General features: G+C 49.0%; 1 protein-coding gene across 2 annotated transcripts in view; it reads left to right on the top strand.

Annotated features, from left to right (window-relative positions):
* Positions 1 to 19,921, top strand: part of PDIA5 (protein disulfide isomerase family A member 5) — an 83,423-nt gene that overhangs the window by 48,969 nt on the left and 14,533 nt on the right. For both annotated transcript variants that reach the window (XM_033088791.1, XM_033088784.1), the window contains exons 9-13: positions 3,628 to 3,719; positions 3,805 to 3,876; positions 9,874 to 10,010; positions 18,747 to 18,817; positions 19,339 to 19,499. In XM_033088791.1, the coding sequence (XP_032944682.1) occupies positions 3,628 to 3,719; positions 3,805 to 3,876; positions 9,874 to 10,010; positions 18,747 to 18,817; positions 19,339 to 19,499 (533 nt within the window). The remainder of the gene's footprint in view (positions 1 to 3,627; positions 3,720 to 3,804; positions 3,877 to 9,873; positions 10,011 to 18,746; positions 18,818 to 19,338; positions 19,500 to 19,921) is intronic.

Consider the following 19,921-nt stretch of genomic DNA (forward strand, 5'->3'; position numbering starts at 1 on the left):
GCTTAGACCCTCCAGACGGTTCACAGATACGGATGATAGACACCCGACTGCTCTGTAATTACCCTTCCTCCCACGCACTGAAATGGTGGTGCTCCCCAGGTGCTGCTTTCCACCCTCTTTTCTTTCGTATTAACACATTGCAACAGGGCCTGGCACTGAACTTGCCTTGTTTCATTATGGTCTGTCCCTCAGTGATTTTATCTACCGCCATAGCTTCAACATAATGTCGTTCCGTAGAGCCTGAGTCCCTAAGCTCTAGTACCACGTGTCAGACTGCTTGCTTGACAACTTGGTGTGGATTTTTCTCCCTGTGTCCCAAATTCAGGATGTCAAAATAAAATCCAGTCTCTTTCCATCTTGTAGACTGCCAGCTTTTCCTCATGACTCTCCTGAGTACCCCAGGTTCCACTGCCAACTTGCCCGAGCATCATACATCTCTGCCCCTCAGCCTCCGTCCCCTCCTGCCCACCGTCCTGAGTCAGGCCCTGGGTAACCCACACAGGGTGGCTGCCAAGCACTGCTGACTCCCTATCCTATCCTACGGTTCCCTCTGCAGCCCAATCTCTGTGCTTCAGAATATGCAGCTAGGAAACCCTCAGTAGCTCTCTAGCACCTCTTGAGTAAAGTCCTGGTTTCTTAGGCAAAGTGAGCTCGGTGAGCTCACCCAGCCTTCTCTTACTGCTCCCCTTCTGTGTGTCCCACAGTCCAGTTAAACTAACATGTCCCCCATTTCTGGGGTCGAATGTTATTTTGTCTTGCCTCCATTTTCTCTTCCTGGAACATCTGTGCCAGTCTTACCCTCTTTGGGGCACTGGCTCACATGCCTCTGGCCTTGTGGCGCTTCCGTGACCATTCCTGTCACAACATGGGCTGAACGTGAGGAAGAGCGTGTTGTGCCAAGTGAATGGTCCCGGGCACATGTGGCTCAGTGTCATGTTCTGTGGCTTTAACATCTCTTTAGGCTGAGACCAGTTTTACCTCATTCAACTTCACAAACTCCAAAAAGTAATAGTATGTAGTTGTTCAAAAAATATTTATCCCATTAACTAATGAACGTCCCCAAAGTGGTACAGTAGTGCTACAGAAACTGGGAAAATTGAGAGTTCTTCCCAAGCAAAGGCGGTTTAGAAAGGCCACCCATGAAGGTGGGATTTGATTTCCCTTAAAGGACGGGTGAGTCTCCGGTGGTGGCTGAGATAATGGGGAGTGGGCATCCTAGGAGAAGGCACTAGAAGACACCAGGTAAGGGCACAGAGGGTGTTCTGAAAATGAGAGCACAATCGCAGAGTCTCTTAGTATTAATGGAAAGGTCTAATGTCTTTAGAGTGCTGTAGATACTTGCATCGTGTTTCTCCAAAAATAAGATAATCGCCGGACCATCAGCTCTAATTTGTCTTTTGGAGCAAAAATTAATGTAAGACCCGGTCTTATTTTAATAGAATGTAAGACCAGGTGTAATGTAATATAATACTGGGTATAATATAATACCGGGTCTTACGTTAATTTTTGCTCCAAAAGACACATTAGAGCTAATGGTCCGGCTAGGTCTTATTTCCGGGGAAACACAGCACATATTTCATTTAATCTTCGCAACATCCACAGGACGTGGCTGCAGATGAGGAAACTAAGACACAGAGGCACCTGTGACTTATTCAAGAAAATGCGTCTACTAGGTGGGGGGTTAGAGTTCAAACCCAGCATTCATGACCCTGATCCCACCTCCGGGCCATGGCGGTATATTTCCCGTCTACCATGGTCCAACTTCCTTCCTGTGCAGAAATCTCAGACTCTTTCTTGGGAGAATAACAAATCGAGACCCTAGCAGGTGTATAATTAAAGGTTTTATAAGAAAGAAGAATTCAGAAATGAGGTAGGGACCGTATGGTCTTTGTGTGTGGAGTTCAACTTTAGCCTGTATTCATGAGCTTGAAAGGTTTTGTGCAGGGAAGTGATGTAATGAAAGAGGAGGGTGTGGAAGATTAATCTTGCAGCGGGTGTGCACTGACACGAGGGAGATCAATTAAACGTAAAAAAAGAACTTTAAAGTAGACAGTTATTCCTGGGAAAGGCTGCTGAATCAGTCTGGGAAAATGAACAGAATGCCTTTTAGAGGGTCTCAGGGCTTCATGTAAGTTCTATTTCAGGCGTATTTTTCTTGTATTCCTTGCAGTATCCCAAAATGGGCTGGAAGAAAAAACAAAAACAAACCAGTGCTTTAGCAAGCATTTATTGTGCACCTGCTGTGTGCCAGGCACTGTGCTAGGCCCTTAAAACAGTTGGAAAGACATGTTTAGATGCCTCCAGGGATGGAGCTGCCAGAGGCACAGGTGGCTTCCATCACTGGGAGGATGTGGTAGGAAATAAAGAACTTGAGGAGTATTGAGCCCCAGTTTTGTGCCGAAACCTCTGGCATGGATCGTCTCATTCAGTTCTCTTAACGGTCCTGTGACGGTCTCATCACCCACATCTTCCAAACAAGGAACCTCAGCGAGGGTGAGTTCCTTGCCCAAGGTCACATACTCCTAAGTGGAAACTGTCTTCTGAATCAAATTCATTGTCTGATGAAACTACGGTTTCCTTTTTCTCTTCCTATGCGTCCTTATGTATTGCTCAGTAAAATCCAGCTTCCTGGGTTTCTTCTCACTGCTTCTGTAACTGCTCCTGGCTTATTTGAACTTCCTTTGCCCTCTTCTCTCTGCTGCCCTGCTTTGGGGAACAGCCCTTCCTGGATCTGGCCACGCTGCATTCTCTTGTGAGAACAGATTCAAAGTCCTCTTTCTGGGCGCCTGATCCTGCCCCAGAGAAGAAAGTTCTTGCTTCAGGAAAGGAATTGTAGGAGACCCTATTCTGAATTGTTCTGAGAACTTAGCCCTGTCTTCAGTAACACAGCTACTAAAATTCTCCTTTCCCACACGGGGTATTGGCTATGTGGACCCCTGGCTAAAGTGGAACATGATCTGACTTTGGAGATGATGGTCAGAAACAGGAAGAGAGAGAGTTGGGGAGACCTAGCAAGGTCTGGAGGGAGGAGAGTTAGGCAGGCGGATCGTCATGAGAACCACACACTGTCCTTGGCCACATAGAGCTGTGAGGTCTGAGGACGTCGTGCATGAAGCCCAGGTGGACAGATTGAAGACAGGCCACGAGGTATCCAGGAAGATGTCCGAGGACATTGTGGAGTGGCTGAGTGGTGATTCCATAACTTGGGAGTAGAATGCAACCTTAGTTGATGTGGGCAGAGAAAAGGCATCATATGTACTTGGGTGGCAGTGGTCCCTCTCCACGATCTGTTTGAATATGGTAGCAAGGCCAGGTTTCTCCTTCAACCCCCAGAACTTTGTTTTTGTACTTGAGTGGTTCTTCTTGCACAGCAGGTAAAAGGGAACCCCTGTATGGAGGGCAACACTTGGGCCCAGATGCCTCTTCCAGAGCTCTCGGCCGTCATTCCCAGCTGGCTTCACTTGCCTTGTTCACCCACTGCCCTGGGCTGCACGTCCGTCTGCGGGGCTTTGTCCCGTTCATCACGTCCTCATCATTTTGGTGGGACAGCTGGACAGGAAGCGCATGGACAATGTGAAGTGTCTGAGGGGCAGAGGATGGACAGGGCTGTTCTCCCTCTGCTCCCAGGTGCTGGCCGGGATGAACATCTACCCCTCAGAATTTGAAAACATCAAGGAGGAGTTCAACGTCCGTGGCTACCCCACCATTTGCTACTTCGAGTAAGTCCCCTGCTTCGCTGCTCGCCCCTCCTTGATGGTGTTTGCATCCCCGGCTGAGCCCACATTGTCTCTCCACGTTTCACAGGAAAGGACGGTTTCTGTTCCAGTATGACAACTATGGGTCCACAGCCGAGGACATTGTGGAGTGGCTGAAGAAGTAAGTTGGGTGTTGGCCTGGGGCTGCGGGTGCCCAGAGGGAGGGGCTTCTGCCGGGCCCCAGGGTGGTCCCTGGTCACAGGGCTCTGGCTGAGGGTCTGGCTGGGGTTTGGGGAGGCGAAAAGGAAGGGAAAGGACCTGTTGTGATGCCCACACTACTGTTTCTGAGTTTCGCCTGGGTGAGAGGAGCGATCGCTATGATTTTAGGACGCAGATGTGGAGAGGATTTGGTATGACTCTGTGATGACTGCATTTCAAATAGATGTTTTCTGCACACTCTCTGTCTTACGGAGAGAGGTGTTTCTCACCCAGGATGTCAGGTTTGAGAGCGGTTTCACTGCAGGTCTCTCTGAAAATAAAATTGTCAATTGAACGCTTATTTCAGACCTAACACTGTATTAGGTGCTGTGCAGCTAAGAAATATTCCAGTGCCTTCGGTTTGCAGAGTACTTTGCCCTTCACCGTGCACTCCCCACAGACATTGCTTCATCCTGTTTTGTAATGTGATTAGATCCTTATAACCCACACCACCCCTCACCTGGAGGCCCCTCCCTGCTCAGCGTGTGATTTTGGCATGATGGCTGGACCCTGACTGGTGTGTTGGATGGGGAGTCTGCCTCCCTCAGGCCTGGAGCTGGGTCAGGGCCCCTACTGGAAGCCTCCGCAAGCCATCCCAGCTGACCACCCACCCGGCTCGCTTCACATTTGGCCTGGCACCAGTTTATCACTTACCAGTCACTGCCAGTGTGTGATTATCTGTGCATAGTTCTTGGAATAGCAACAGCTAAAGTTTTCAGGGCTCCACTTTGTGGCTGACACTGTTCTAAGCACCTTATGTGGATTCTCATGCAACCCTCAGAACAGCTCTATAAGGAAGATGTTATTATTACCCTTATTTTATGAATGAGGTAACTGCGCACAGCGATGAAGTAGCTTGTCCCGCCTGGCGGCAGCTCCCACCGTCCAGATTCGCTCTCGTGAGTTCTGCTCAGAGCCCCTTCCCCTTCTCCAGTTGCCAGCATGCTGGATATTTATTAACATCATCAGTGGGTCACAGGCTTAAAGAATTTGTTATCCAAAGATGTGGAGGTTGAAAATGTGTATTTCCAGAATGGGAAAGGATGGATTTTGTACCAAAAACAACAACAAAAAAAACCCACCGGATAAAAAACTGTTAGATTCTAGAAGTTGAATCTTTCAGTCTTCTGTCAGTTTCCAAGGGCCCAGGGGATAAAACACAATGATAGCACCATGTTTGCATAGCATCATTTATTTCCTGGGAGCATTTCACATCTCTTTTCCCATGTATTTCCTCATTTGCAGCCCCTGCCCAGGAAGGCAGCTCCCCATTATCACGTATTCATTGTGTGAACCTGGGCCTTCTGCTCCCCATCTGCCTTTTTCCTTTGATAATAAGCATGTCCTCTCCTCCAGCCAGGCAGAGCTCACTCTGCTTTGGGAGAAGCTTTCAACAAATAGCAATCTCATTTGTCACCAGAGCATAAAATCTGTCTGCTTCCCTCCCCTTCTTTAACCTTTCCTGGTTTCAAAATACACTCATATATTTCTGGAAGGATAAGGTTTGTTTTTTTAAAAAAGTGTTGAGAATTGCTTACTCACTGTCGACAAGGAGAACACATCTGAGAGGTTATTATCTCCTCCTGTGGCCGGCCGTCTGTCCCCCACCCCGGCTCTCAGCACACGGCCACCCCTCACCGGCCTTGGCTCTGGCCTATCCAAAACCCAGGGCTGCCTCCCAATCTCTGTCCTGGGCTGTTGCCTCCCCACTTCCTGCCGCCGTCTTCCTCCCTCTCCTCACCCACCTTGTCAGCAGCTTCCAGTTCACCCTGGGTCTCCAAGCTGAGAAGCTTGGTGTGATAACTCCAGGGAAGGGAAGACAGCACCTGTGTCTCCCTGGGCAGCCCCTCCAGAGCCACCCAGCCACCTGATCACTGTGTCGGGGTCATACGTGTGAGGGCAGCTCCTCCAAAGACATGGTTACAGCTTGCTCCCCCAGCACTGCCGGCAAGGACCCTGCCTGAAGGACCCCCACTGAGCTGCCTCATCTCCTACCCCGTCAAGAGCTAGCAATGCCACTGTGCTGCCAACCGGCTTAATTTTTTAAAAAACCTTTTAAAAACAGATTTTAAGGCTATTCAAGTGAGGTATTGTTATTATAGAAAAACTCAAAAATATAGTTAAACAAAAAAGCCTCCACCCTCATTGCCCAAAGATAATGTGTTGTGATATTTTGGCGAATTTCCTCCTGGATACCCAGCTCTGTGTGCTAGAGTTTTAAGTCTTTACCAGAGTTCCCCCAAATCCTGGTGGGTAGCAGTGACCCACCTTTCCTGCCTCCCTGTGCGCCTCCCCTGGGCCTCTCCGTTGCTCACGGCTTACGGCAGCCCAGGGGAGAGGATGAGGGTGGATCCAGCCTCCCTAATTCTCCGGATGACTTTCAGAAGCTCAGGAGAGAGGAGTCCAGATCTCACCCTCTGACAAGTGACCCTGGCTGGTGGGCACGGTGTGAGGCCGGGGGGGTGGGGGGGCGTCCCTGGTGTCAAGTGTGCCGGGACTGCGGGGTGCACTGATCATTGAGGGAGTTGTGTCCTCTTGTGTTGCTGGCAGCTGCATTTCTCCTTCCCCTTTCCGCAGATTTCATGCTACTGAATTGGGCATGGCAGGTAGAGTGTGCAGAAGTGGCAATCCCATGTTGGCCTAGCTATCCATTCCTGCCTGTGTATTTTTACACTAACCAGAAGCAGGCTGAAAACGAGTTTTCTTGTAAGGCTTCAAGTTGTATCTTTTCATCCGTGCAGCGGCATATGCCTTAGGCAAGCCTCTGCTTTGGACAAAGGAGCCCCACAACTCCGGGTGGCAGGATGGGACGGGGATGTCAGAATCAGGGAGTCTGCCCCCAGCAGTTCCCTTTAATGTTTGCATCACCTCTAGGATGGATGGAGTTTAATTTAAGTTACCTCAGTCGCACTTAAACACCTCAGAGAACAGGGCTGTGGCTCATTTTGAGGCTACCCTTTCAGATTTGAATGAATTTTATGATTTAGGTTATGAATGATATCTAGGAATATTTGGGTCGTACTTTCTACCTTTGCAAAGTACTGTCTCACGTTCATTATCTCACTAGGTGTACCCGAGAGGTAGATTAAAAAAAACCTCACAAATATACTGTTCTGTAGATGTTTTACGTTAAGTTGGTTCCCTAAGCCCCGAGAGGTGAAACAGGGAGGAACTAAGACTCAAACCCAGGTCTTCTGACTCTCAGTTCAGCTCTCTGTCCTGCTCCTCTGCTGCAGATAGAAGGTTCTTACTTCTCGTGAGCTGAAGCTTTTCCCTGGAGCTTCCACTTGTTGGTGTTAGTTCTCCTTTGTAGAAAATAAATCTTCATTTCTCTTCCTGATGCAGTCTGAAATATTTTAGGATCGTTATTCTCCAGATCTTCTCTTCTCCAGGTTAAACGCCTCCAGTTCCTTTAACCATTCTTTGTTCATTCCACATTTCTTCAAAAAGCATTCATTGGGTATTTGCTGTGTGTTAGGTGTAGGAGGAACAGAGATAAGAGGGAGCCCCAGTTTTAAGGAGTGAGACAGTAAAAAGCATAATTCGGTAATAGTGTTTGGCCTCAGACTTCTTCTAATCGATCCCTCCCTTTCCAGTAAGTCTTACCTCTCTGCCCAGCTCTGCAATCCTCTCCCGAAAGTAAACTTCCTGTTGTCTACTGGGTGGGAGAGGGGTGCTTACCTGGCTGCTAAAGTGGGAGACAGGGTCTGAGGGCCCAGCTGCTCTCAGTCCCAGACCACAGCCCCTCTGTGAGGACGTGGGGCCTGTTGGGACCTTTGGAGCCAGAGCCCCGCACAACACGTCGCTGTGCTTCTCCGGCTCTCGCACCTTCTCTGCACCCAGTACTTAGGTGTCTGCCCTCTGTTTGTTGGTACATCATTTTTCTAGCTTCTAAAATTGGAAAGACTTTTTTTTCCCTCTCTTTATTGTCTTCTTTCCTCTTCTTTTTGCTCCTGTGGCTTCATACTTAAAAAAAAAAAAATACTCCTGTCGTGTTGTATTAGTAGTTATGGAGTGTGTTCTCCATGTTCAGCTAGAAGTTTCTCAGGCGATTTCATATGCTTGTACTGCTGCTAAGCCATGGCTTCTCCATTCAGTGTGTGTGCTCTTGCTGGATTTTAAAAAGTTACTTTAATATTTGAGTAGGTTCCAGTCACATAATTAAAAATATACTTAAAAATTATACATTGCAAAGTCTCGCTTCCACTTGTTTCCTTCATCCAATTCTCCCTTCCACCCCCTAGAGGTAACAACTTTGATTAGCTTCTTTATGCAGATGCAAGCAAATGTGAGTATATATATTTTATTTATCTGTCCTGAATTTGCTAGCACTGTTACGTGCGTCCCAGCAGACTGTCCACATCCGTGCCTGGAGCTTTCTTGTTCTTTGCCATGCTCTGCCCTCTCTTGTGTGGACGGACTGCTTTGTACCTAACCATCTCCTGCCAATGGACACGGGGTTATTTTCAGTCTCTGCCGTGACAAATCATCTACAATGAATACCTCTGAATGCACCTACTTTTGACGTGTGCAGGTGTATTGTAAAGATAAATTCCCTGAAGTGGAATTGGTGGTGTTTGGAGGGGTGGGTGTTTTGACCCAAGTCTAGGAGCCTAGGTTTCCTGTGTTGGGCTGGGACCGTTGTCTGGCTGGTGACTCATTCTGAAGCTTGATTTTTGCCACCGCCGGGTCTGATGTCGGTCGCACTAAGGCTGAGCGTGGTTTGCCATCTCCCCGCGGCATCCCACTGCTTGGGACAGGGTGGCTCAGGCCCCCAGCAGGGCCCAGTCAGAAGCGCCAGAGAGGGCTTCGGAGGTGCTGTACACCCAGGCCTGCTGTGAGGGTGGCGGGGGCCACTGTGGGGGCCACATGGGGGGGTGGATTCCATGGTGTCAGCCACACCGCTCTCATGAATTCTCAGCCCTGGCTGCTGGGAACTTGACACTTTTCTCTATTGTAGGTTTTCAAAGGCAGGAAGCAATGGTTGTCTTTTCACATTGGTCATCCTAAAGGGTTTTTTCAAAACAGCAATTAAGGTGCTGGTGGCAGTAAAACAGCAGGGAGTTTGTCTCACTGGCAGGCTTGTCCTCAGCTTTGGAGGGAGAGAGGGCGCCTGCCCGCCTCCCTGCTCAGACTGCTGGTGACGTAGATACCAGCACCTCTGTGATCCCAGATGGGAGCAGGCTCCAGTGAAGCTAGGCAGCTTTCTGAGGTTTTGCAGCCCACGGTGGTGGAGTCGAGATTTGAACAGACTTCAAGCAGCTCTTGCTGCTGCAGCACTCTGTCTCCTTGAGAACTAGATAACTTTGTTCCTGGTCTCTAGGAAGCATTTGTGATGTAATGGAGACGCTTTCATACTGAGGGTACCCCAGCCTTCTTTCCCTTGGCCCTACTCTTCCTCATCGTGACTTCCTCCCACACTGGGCACCCATGTGGCAGCCTCTCTTTCCTCCTCACTCCCACGCACACCCCCCTCCTCTCTAGTCAGCCCTCTCCCCCCTCCCTGCCCTGTGGGGCACTACTAAACACAACAGTGAGTTTTCCAAAGGTCACTGTCTGCTCTTCTATTTATTCTTGCCAGTTTGCCGAAAGTTAGAAAGAGACTGAAAGTTCACAAACCCCCAGATTCCTGGGAAGCAGTGAGATTTCCCGAGCTGCCTAGAGAGCTGTAGCTAAACGCCACTGTTTGTGATGGGATATTTGGCTAAGCAAAGCACTTCTCTGGGGCTTTGAGGGGACAGTGGAGGTGAGCAGGGACAGACCACTCACCCCTCTGCTCCTCCACCAGGGGGGGATCCTGGTGAGCCCCTGAAGCTGGCAGTGCCAAGCCGGTGGGGCTTCGTGCCAGGGGGCTGGAATTTGTAAGGGCTGCTCAGGCCCCGGGGCTTGCTCTGAGCTCTGCCTGTTTTTGGTCTTCCAGTCCGCAGCCGCCACAGCCCCAGGTCCCTGAGACTCCCTGGGCAGATGAGGGCGGCTCCGTTTATCACCTGACCGACGAAGACTTTGACCAGTTTGTGAAGGAACACTCCTCTGTCCTCGTCATGTTCCACGCCCCATGTGAGTGGAGCCTTGCCCCTCCCCCCACAGCCTTCCCGCAGCACAGGCCGGCCGCTGCGCTGCGAGCTAGTCCAGTGAGCACTCGCTTGTCAGATGCCTCCTCGGTGCCAGGGATGCCCTGGGGCCAGGTGAGGTCCAGCTCTCACAGTGCGCACAATGCCCCTGTGTCACTGTCGGAAGGGCACACAGGTGGCCCTCAGCTCAACCTGGGGCCCTGGAGCCGCTCCCTCCGCGTCAACATGAATCAGGAAATGCAAACAGATTGCCCAGAATTGGAGGAGTTAGGACCGGAGGGGCCCTTAGATATGGCCTAGAACATGAATCACCCCTCATCTTACAGGTGGGGAAACTGAGGCCCCGAGAGGGGCTATGTGTTACTCAGCAGCTGAGAGGATACAGTGAGACCAGGGCTGGAGCCTCAGACCCCCCAACATCTGGGATGCCTTCCTTCTGCTGCACTGGGGTCGATCGCAGCCTGAATAAAGCAGCCACCATGGATCAAGGAAGGAAAATGGGTGGAGCTGTCAAAGGTGTTTGCAATATGGCTGAAAGGCTTGTAGCTCAGGATTCGTCTAGCCCAGTGACCTCCCCATTCCCATGGAGAATGGAAATTGATTGAAATCCATTTCCAAGAGGGAGAAGGCTACTCCTGGAAAGGATGGTTGAAAGTAAAGGGAAAAAAAGCAAAAAATGACTACAGATCCGTATAATCATCGTTCAGTCCCTGGCGGCATATTCAGTGACAAGAATATACAGAGGATGCCCAAAAATGTATACACATTTTAAGAAAGGAAAAAATTATATTAAAATTGCAATACTCAACATATCCCGATACCAAAGATGAATACAAGTCATGTGTACACATTTTTTGGGCACCCCTAGTGTTATTCACCATCTTAAGTCATAGTGGTCCTATGCTAACCATTTTGTATCACGCTATAGTGACAAGGTAGGGTGATTCCCATGGGGTCGTCTCCTTTCATTCATCTGACACAGTGTCACAAAGAGAATGCGATGAGCCTCATTTTATAGATAAGGAGACCGACACACAGAGAAGTGGCACAAATTGTCCCCTGCTCTTGAGTCCTGTACTGCTGACGCCTGGTCGGCCCGCCCTTCCCTGCCTCACAGCACTCCGTGGGTGTGGTTGGGCGGGAATTATTCCTCAGCGGGTTACTGCTGGGGATTTCCCCAACTCCTTTTTTCTTATAAGTGCCAAATTCTTAAGAGAATCCAAAGGAAAAGTATTCCCTATGGCCTTCCTCCTGAATTCTAGAAAACTGACCGAAAAAAAAACAACCCCTAAGTTTTAAAGAGCTTTCTGAATAAGGGCAATGACAGTTAGGGCCTTAGGACCAGGTCACCCCCAGGCATGCTAGGGCCTCTGGAAGGGCGTCCCTGTGGTTGGGGGGTACCTGGAACACTACCAGCCAGGCACCCCTGCAGTGTTTTCCCTAGCTGAAATGTGCTCTCCCGGCCCGTCTCAGAGTTGCTGATAGAAGCAAGTCTTGTAGGAAGTTGTATTCAATCTAGAGCTGAAATCACCCTGCCTGTGTTTCTGGCCCTGCTGTAAAGGCGGATACTGGCTGGCTGTTTTCCGTCTCCCCTGGGAACCTCACCCCTATGTGTCTGTCCTTCCAGTCTGCCTCAAGAGCCAGGCCTTTCCCCACCCCCCACCCCACTCCTCTCCTGGATGAGTGCAGTGGTTTGAGCAATGATTTGTGGTTTGTGTGTCACAGCGTGAAGAGTATTCGTCCCCTTTGATGAATCCTATAAATTATCCAAAAACACGTACCAGATAGCTTGGAATCGTTTAATCATTGTTTATTAAGCCCTTTCTTTTTAAGAACCCCGATTGCAAACTAGAAGTGTTTTGTGTTCTTTTTCATAATCTCAGGTTGTGAGCAATCCATTGTAGTAGCTGATGCTTGTAGGATCTGGGGGCCAGGAGCCTGGCTACGGGGTCTCTCCTTTCCCCTTCCCCTTACAATGTATTCTCCTTCCTCCCTGAACCAGGAGGAGCTGGCTCATCACTTCTGCCTCCCAGCCCAAGTCCCTTCTGGGCATAGAGGAAGGGCTTAATGAATGAGAAAAGGAACAAATGAAGTTGTACTAGAGCTAAATTAGAGAATGAGGACTAGAAACCGGATGGCAGCTTTTGTTTTCCCCATTAGTCATTGTTACTGACAAATGTTACCTGCTCTGTGTAGAGCCCTGTTGAGGGGGCCCTGACTTCAAACTTAGCAAGTGGAGCTGTCAGAGTCTCCTCTTGGTGGGTGTCCGCCAGTCAGGACCCCCGCGTTCTCTGATGTGTCTGCCAGCCCCCTGGCTCTGCCCGTGTGTGCACGAGCGGGTTTATTTCTGCTGGACTGGCAGAGTGAGAGGGAGCGGGGCCAAAGCATGAGGTGAAGCTTCCTGATGAACCAACCGCCGGTCAGAGTTCCCATCAGGTGGGAGTGGCTGTGCATCGACTAATCTGTCTACACCGTCATCCTTTCTTATCTAGCAACACAGTCTGTAGCCTGGGAAAGGATGGAGTGCATGTGGTTTAGAGAGAATTTGGAGCCCAGGAGGGGTGAACTGAGAGCAGAGAGCTCCTAGCTGCCAAGCTGTATATCAGGCCAGCTGTTCCAGAGACCCCACAGTGAGCAGGGAGCCACTTTTGCAGTGTCTGAGGGACCCAGAGAGAAAAGGACAGGTGTCAGGAGGACAGAGACTGGCAGTGCTGTCCCAGGTCTCCCAGGTGCAGAAAAGGTGAATTCTGGAAGTCAGAGTATTATAGGTGTCAATCCCAGGCCAAATAGAGAATGGTTTAGAAACACACCATTTTGAAGACTTAGAAAAATTAGTTGGGCTCTGTCCACGTGAAAGACCATGGATTCTGCTAAGGATTGCCAGATGTGCTTGGTTTGTTTCTTGGAATAGGATGGGTAGGTTGATGAATTTGCATGTCTTTTTTTTTTTTTTTTTTTTTGCCACATGGGGCCAGTTTATTGAAGTTAAATACCTCTCTCTCTCTCTGTCTCGTCCACTTTTCCATAAAGAAAATTAAAACACACACACATCGCATATCTTTCTTTTATCGAAAGTGAGTCATTTTTTTCTTGACTGCAATGGGGAGAGCGGAGCAGGATGGGGCCCCCCTGGGGGGGTACCCCCTTGGTGCTCTTACTGTGAGTCTGGCCTGGTTCTTTCTAGAGGATGGTACTTGTTTTTTAGTCAGCAATTTTGTTGTAACTATAAAAAGCAAGACATGCTTCCAAATCTGCAAGGGTTAGAGAGTTGGAAGAGGATAGCTAGATAAAATATCGAACAATTACATCAAGATTTTAAAGGATCCCAACAGACTGAAATACTGGGGCTGAAACTAAAAGGCTGAATTAGTTTTTGTGGTGTTTTGCTAATTAGAAAGGAATGCATGTACATTTTATCAAGGAATAAAAAAGTATAGAGTAGGAAAGTATAGAGAAGAAAGGTAAACATTATTCCTGATAGTCTCAGAGAGAGCCCTGGTCTCTCTGCAGAGTAATTTCTATGCACAGCGCAAGTGTTCCATGTTTGTTTCTTTTATGGTCCCGCTTTGAAAGGCCAGAAAACACAGGGTCTTCAGCTTTCCTCCTGACCTGTGCCTCCCACAGCTGGGTGTTCCCTGGACCTGTAGTTCCCAGGGCAAGTCACAGGGTTCTCTGTCTGGAAACTTTACGGGTGTCTGTGGAGCCGTACTCCTGGTTCTTGGCATGAAAGGGCATGGGCCTGGGTGTAATTATTAAATACCTCCTCCCATTGGCCCCCTGCTTCTTTTCCCTCTTTCCCAGCTTTCCTGCCACTTACTTTCCCCCTCAGCCTCTCACCGCTCCTCACCTGCCTTCATTTGTGCCCCAGCTGGAGTTGCCGGAAACCCCACACACATTCTTCAGCAGCCTGCGTTGTCATTGAGCAAATAAGCATCGGTTCAGCCACAGGTCTGGGGCCCTTCTCCAGAGGTTAGCTCCAGTCCTGCCCCAGATCACACAAGGGAACAGGGGAGCTGAGGTTTAAAGCACGTTTGTCCCGTGGCCCCCACCCTGCAGGAGGGGCTGGTTCTCCTGGGCTGGCCAGTCTGATGCAGCCGTGGGCCGAGTGGGGCGTTTGCCCTGTGGTGCAAGGAAAGAGCCTGGGTCCCCTCTCTCTCCAGGCTTAGCACTTTCCCCTTTGTCATCCACCTCAGTGGGGGTGTGGTGTGGGTGTGGGAGGCTGTGGTCCCAGGCCCAGCTCTCCGATCCCACATAGGACAAAGATGGTATCTGGAAAGGGCCTGGCAGCAGGACACTAACTGCTGCTCCTTCATGCCTTTGTTTCTTTCTGCAGCGTCCTGAAGGAGAGGTCACATTGTATGTCGTCACTCCTCTTCTCCTGTCCCCGTCTGTTTTGCTGCAATAACACCCACCTGCTCCTCCCTCTCGATGTAACTCCAGCCCTGCATTAAGCTGGGAAGGACATGATGCCACGACATTACCCCTGTTGTGGGGATGATAAAAAGAACAAAGTGAGAGGTCCCAGGGAGCACATCCCTGAGGAGCAGTTTGTCTCCCACACGGGTGCTGAGGGGCAGGAAGGGAATAAAAAGGAAGCTGCCAGGGAACCAGAGCCCTCTCTCCTGCCCTTTTTCCAGGGCCCCAGGGGCCAGCCAGCAGCCCTGCCCCGGTCTGCCCCCTTTCCTTGGCAACAGGCCCAGATGAGATGTTTTCTATGCCACCACCTGCAGGAATGGGCTGTGCCCGGCCTGCCTTCCAGGAGCTCAGCTGTCCATCCAGTGGCAGGTCCTGTCAGAGTCGGGGCTTTTGTGCCGCTTTCTTTTCTTTCTGTCTTATTCTCATCGTAATATGTGATCTTTATAGAAAACCTGGAGGTATAGAAGAGTATAAATCATGAAAGAAAAAAAGACCTGTAATCCCATTATCCTGAGGGAACCACTTTTCACTTTTTGGCATCGTTCTTGCTAGTTTCTTTTTCTCTTATTCCCTTGTTTCAACTTTTATTTTTTAAAGTACCAGTTAAATTATCTTTTTTTTTCCTGATGCCTGTCTAGATTTGTGTAACTATCACGCCATGCAATCACGTTTTAAGAATAATATTAACATTCTTATTGGCAGTGCAAGGTTCAAGGCACGCTTCAGAATATAGTGCAGACAGCGCGAGTCCCAGCTCCCACTCTGCTGACTGCTGTTAACAGTTGGTGTGTCCTTCTCCTTCTGTGCTTCTACCTAGGTAACACGGGTTTTGTTTTTGTTTTTGACCTGAGTAGGATCATTCCCTCTCCGTTTTTCTGTGATTTGCTTTTTTTCACTTACCAGTAGGTCTTGAAGATGTTTTCATATAAATGTAGATGTTGGCATATAAATCTGCCTCAATTTTTTTCATCATTGAATAGTGTTTTATAATTTAGAGATGCTATAAACTTTAAACCATTACCCTATTGATAGACTTTTATCTCTGGTGTTTCGTTATTCGGACAATGCAGTGAACGTTTGTAAACATATGTATTTGGGAACATGTCTAAATATTTATGCCTATTCTGGAAAGTCATGTTGCTGGGCCATGGGGTAAGTGCGCTTGAGTTTTGATAGATCCTGCCACCTTGCCCTCCAAAAAGGTGTCACCACACCTGACGGCATGTGACAGAGCCTGCATCCTCGCCAGCCATGGATACTGCTGTCAGCCTTTCTGTCCCTGCTGAACTGGGCAAAAGGGCAACTTGTCCGCAGCTCCCTGGCCTCCAGAAAAGTTGGGCATCCTTTCTTGTGATAATCAACTTTTCACATTCCTTCTGTGAATCACCTGCTCATACCCTTTGCTGGTTTTTCTACTGGGAGATTTGTCTTTTGCTTCTTGACCTAGAACTCTATAGTTATGGATGTTAATCTTTATCTGTTAGCCGTGTTCCAGCTGTTCTCTGTTCGTCTGTTGCTTGCTTTAACTTTCTTCAGGGTGCCTTTCATTGTACAAAAGCTTTACTTTTTTCTTTTGTAGTCAAAGAATAGCTAGAATATTTATTGAGCACTTACAAGTGCGTGGATCAGGCATTGTTCTAAGTACTTTCCACATGTTAACTAATTTAGTGTACATTAAGATTATCCCCATTTTACAGATTAGGAAGGGGAGGCACCAAGGGGTTGAGAAACTTGTGAAAGGCCACATAGCCAAAAGGGGGAGCCAGGATGAAACCCTGGGCAATCCTGGAGGCCGCGCCTCACCACTGAGCCTTCTGCAAGCCTGTCTTTCCCCATCCCAACCTCTGGGATTCATGGGTTGCTTGGGAAATACAGCCCTAGGATGTAAAAATAGTACCCTATGTTTTGTTACGATATTTTGTTTCATTTTGCTCTTTAATTCATCTGGACTTTTCATTTGTTTATTGGGCCAGGTAGAAGGAAGGGATTTAATTTTATTTCTTTAAGTCCCTTTTTCTGTGCCTTTTCTTTTACAGTTTTCTTAACATTGTTTTATGTTATTAAAAATGCTTTTTGGTACATGCTTTTTGTGGTCACATAATATTCCATTGTATAATGACACCATAAATTACTTACCCAGCACCATATTATTGAAGGTTTGAGTTATTTACCGGATTCCCCAGTTATAAATCATGCTGTAGCGAGCTTTTTCATACATCAATATTTGTCCACATGTCAGATTATTTCCTTAGGATAAAAGCCGGAAAGAGAAATTTTAAAAGCTCATTATCCACATTTTGTACTAACATAACAGAAGGGAAAAACCCAAATGTCTCTTCGTACAAGAAGAGGGCTGCGTGATGGATGGATGGATGGAGGCATCTGTCAGTGTGTGACTTTGCCCCAGAGTGTCTGTGAGTGTCTACAAGTCAGCTTTGGTGTGTATACAGCTGGAATCCTCAGAAAGACTGAGGTGTCTGGGGAGGGCAGTCATGGTATTAAGATGTTAGTGTTTCCGCTAACGTCTGGGGGAGCCCCACCTCCCTGGCATGCCGCAAGCCAAGTTCCAGGAAATTCCAGGCTCTCCAGAGTCCAAGATACCAGGGAGCTTTCCAAATTAATCTGGTCCCCTGGAAAATTCTGCTTCCAGGATCCAGGAAAGTCTCCATAGCTGCTCTGTAATAAAATCAAAAGTATAATTGAAGATAATGGAATCCAGAGGAATCTAAAGGCTTGGGGTTGATGGGAGGCCAGCATCCCACAGCCAGAAAACAGTGTGATTGAGGAGTTGATGCGTAGCCTCTGTGCCAGGTCATGAAAATCAGCGTAAGCGCACTTACACAGATGATAAAAACCCAACAAGGAGGTCGGGTGATAAAACTTAATGGCCTGTCAAATCACAATCAGGACACTAAAACGCAGCAGGCTGGAGTTCTGCTCCTGGGTGTACCTCGTCTCCTCTGGCTCTCCTGCAGCCCAGGATATCCTGGCAGCTAGGCCCAGGAGGCTGGGGCTGGGGTCAAGGCCGGCACCGCCCCAGAACAGGCAGGTGCCAGCGAGGGACAGCTTTCTCCTCCTCAGTGCCTGGCCCGTCTCCTCATCGTAAACTGTTTACAGAAGGTTATTGCTTAGCCTTAGTGTCTTGTTCAGGGAGTAGAGGGATCAATGCTGGAAGCAAAAACCATAACAGTATCAAGAGAATTCAAGGGTATGTGGAAAACTTGGTAACAACGTCCATAGGTGTTGGAGATTTCCAGTGACGTTTGTGAGACCTAGTAAAGGACAGGGGAAATGTATAAATGGTGGTTTGGAGGGCAGGGTACGTGCACAGTAACTGGTTTGGCTGCCAGTTATACTAAATAGAGATGTTTAATCAAACTAGCAACTGTTTGGGTACAAGGCAAGACTTGCCGCAAAAGAATTTAGTCCAGTTAAACCTTGTGTGCACAGGTGTAAACCTGAATATATAGCCATGAGGTTCATTCATTCAGAAAATGTGTGGAGCACCATCCTTGGTGCCAGGGATGTGGTGGTAAGCTGGACAGCCAGCTAAGCCTGTCCAGAGGTAGTCCACTTGGGGGAATGGACAGGAAACAAGTAAGCCAATTGCTCCAGCTGTTATGAGTACAACTGAGAAAATAAACAGGGTATCGGAAGAGAGTGTGGTGGGGTGAGGCTCCTTTGGGTGAGGTGGTCAGGAAATTTCTCTGTAGAAGTGAAATTGGAGCTAAAGCCCGAACGAAGTGAAGGGGTCAGCCATGCAAAGACCTGGGGGGAGATCGTGTTCCAGGCAACAGCGGCGAAAGCCCTGAGGTCGACCTGAGCTTGGCGCGAGAGGAGAACAGAAGTGGGGGCCACAGGCTGCAGAGTGCAGGGCAGGAGGGAGCAGGATCGGGATCGGATGGTGTGCGGCTGCGGCCGGGGTAGGGAGTCTGGGCTTTGACCTACCTGCCATGGCTATGTTTTAACCAAGGGAATTTCATCTGATTTACGTTTTGAAAAGATGCCCTGGCTCCTCCTAAATCTCAGAAGACAGCAATATAACAGTCACAAGGCAATACAGAATTAAATGCCGTAGAAATATATGAATAGGAAGTATTTTGTGAGTAGAAAAGAAATAGGTGGTTCAGTGGGGCTGAGCCTTCCCCAGTGGATTAGGCAAACGATTTCTTTTCTCCTGAGCTGGTGTTCATTCTTCTTTTCTCCCGGGTACCCCTGGTGTCTGGGCTGTCTTACAGAGGCATGCAGGGGACTTCGTCAGAGCCTCCGTGCCATGGGAATGGCTTCTCTTGATTTCTTCCCACAGGGTGTGGACACTGTAAGAAAATGAAGCCAGAGTTTGAGAGTGCCGCGGAAGTCCTCCACGGAGAAGCCGACGTAAGCATCCTTTCCTTAATGTCCCCCCACTCTTCTCATCTAAAGCATCAGTGACATGAATCGTTACATTGACTTTCCCCTGCCAGCTCTGCGGCAGCTCTCCCAGTCCCTGGAGGTCTGTGGTACTTCTGTGTCTCTGAGTAGATATGTCTTAGGTGGGGCCCATACCAGCGATGGAGAGGTACAGAGACACCGTGGGGTCATGTTCCCATCAGGTCATGGCTCTGGGCTGAGCCCCAAGATTCTCCCTCTTTTTCCTGGGACCTTGGCTATTGGGAACTGCCGCAATCTACCTTGATGGGGCAGATGTAAAAGCCTAATCTCACCCCGTAAATCTGTAAATGAGAATGCCAGTGTTCAGTCATTCCCTAGGATGTATGGGCCCAGGGCCAGCCCCCCCCCTCCCCCCAGTGAAATCCCAGCAGGTCCAGGGTGGGTCGGGGGCTGTCATCTGGGCTCCTCTGTTTTGCCAGCACTGTGTCTGAGGCTGTCATGCATGGTTGGCCTCTCCCCCATCCCAGAGCTCTGGTGTCCTTGCAGCTGTCGATGCCACTGTCAACAAGGCCCTGGCAGAAAGATTCCACATCTCCGAGTTTCCTACTTTGAAATATTTTAAGAATGGAGAGAAATACGCAGTGCCTGTGCTCAGAACAAAGAAGAACTTTCTCGAGTGGATGCGAAAGTAAGTCTGGTGGTCTGGATAGTATATCTTGACTCCTGGCTGCCGGCTGTCGGCCTCTCGAGACCGCTTTGAACAGGTGAAGTAAACTGTAGGGGCTGCTGTCCTTGGTTCAGGGCCACGGGAGCCAAGACGGGTTTGACCGCCCCAGTCCTAAAGCCCTCTGTGGTGTGCCGACCCCGTGTCCTCATCCAGCCGGTCACACTGGGAGCCTTTGTGGATATAGTTTCAGCAGTTTTAGTCAGCCATGTGTTTCCTTTTTTGTACAGGACCCCCTTTCCCGATGTCTTGGCCCCAGGTTGCATCATCTGCACTTGATTCCATCCCCTTTGAACGAGTGACGCAAACACACAGCTCTTCACATGCAGAGCTGGACTCATTTGGGCCCACGTTTGCTGGTGGGTGACTGGGCCTCTGGTAGTGTC

The sequence above is a fragment of the Rhinolophus ferrumequinum genome, chromosome 2 (genome assembly GCF_004115265.2).
Source record: "Rhinolophus ferrumequinum isolate MPI-CBG mRhiFer1 chromosome 2, mRhiFer1_v1.p, whole genome shotgun sequence".
Classification (NCBI taxonomy): domain Eukaryota; kingdom Metazoa; phylum Chordata; class Mammalia; order Chiroptera; family Rhinolophidae; genus Rhinolophus; species Rhinolophus ferrumequinum.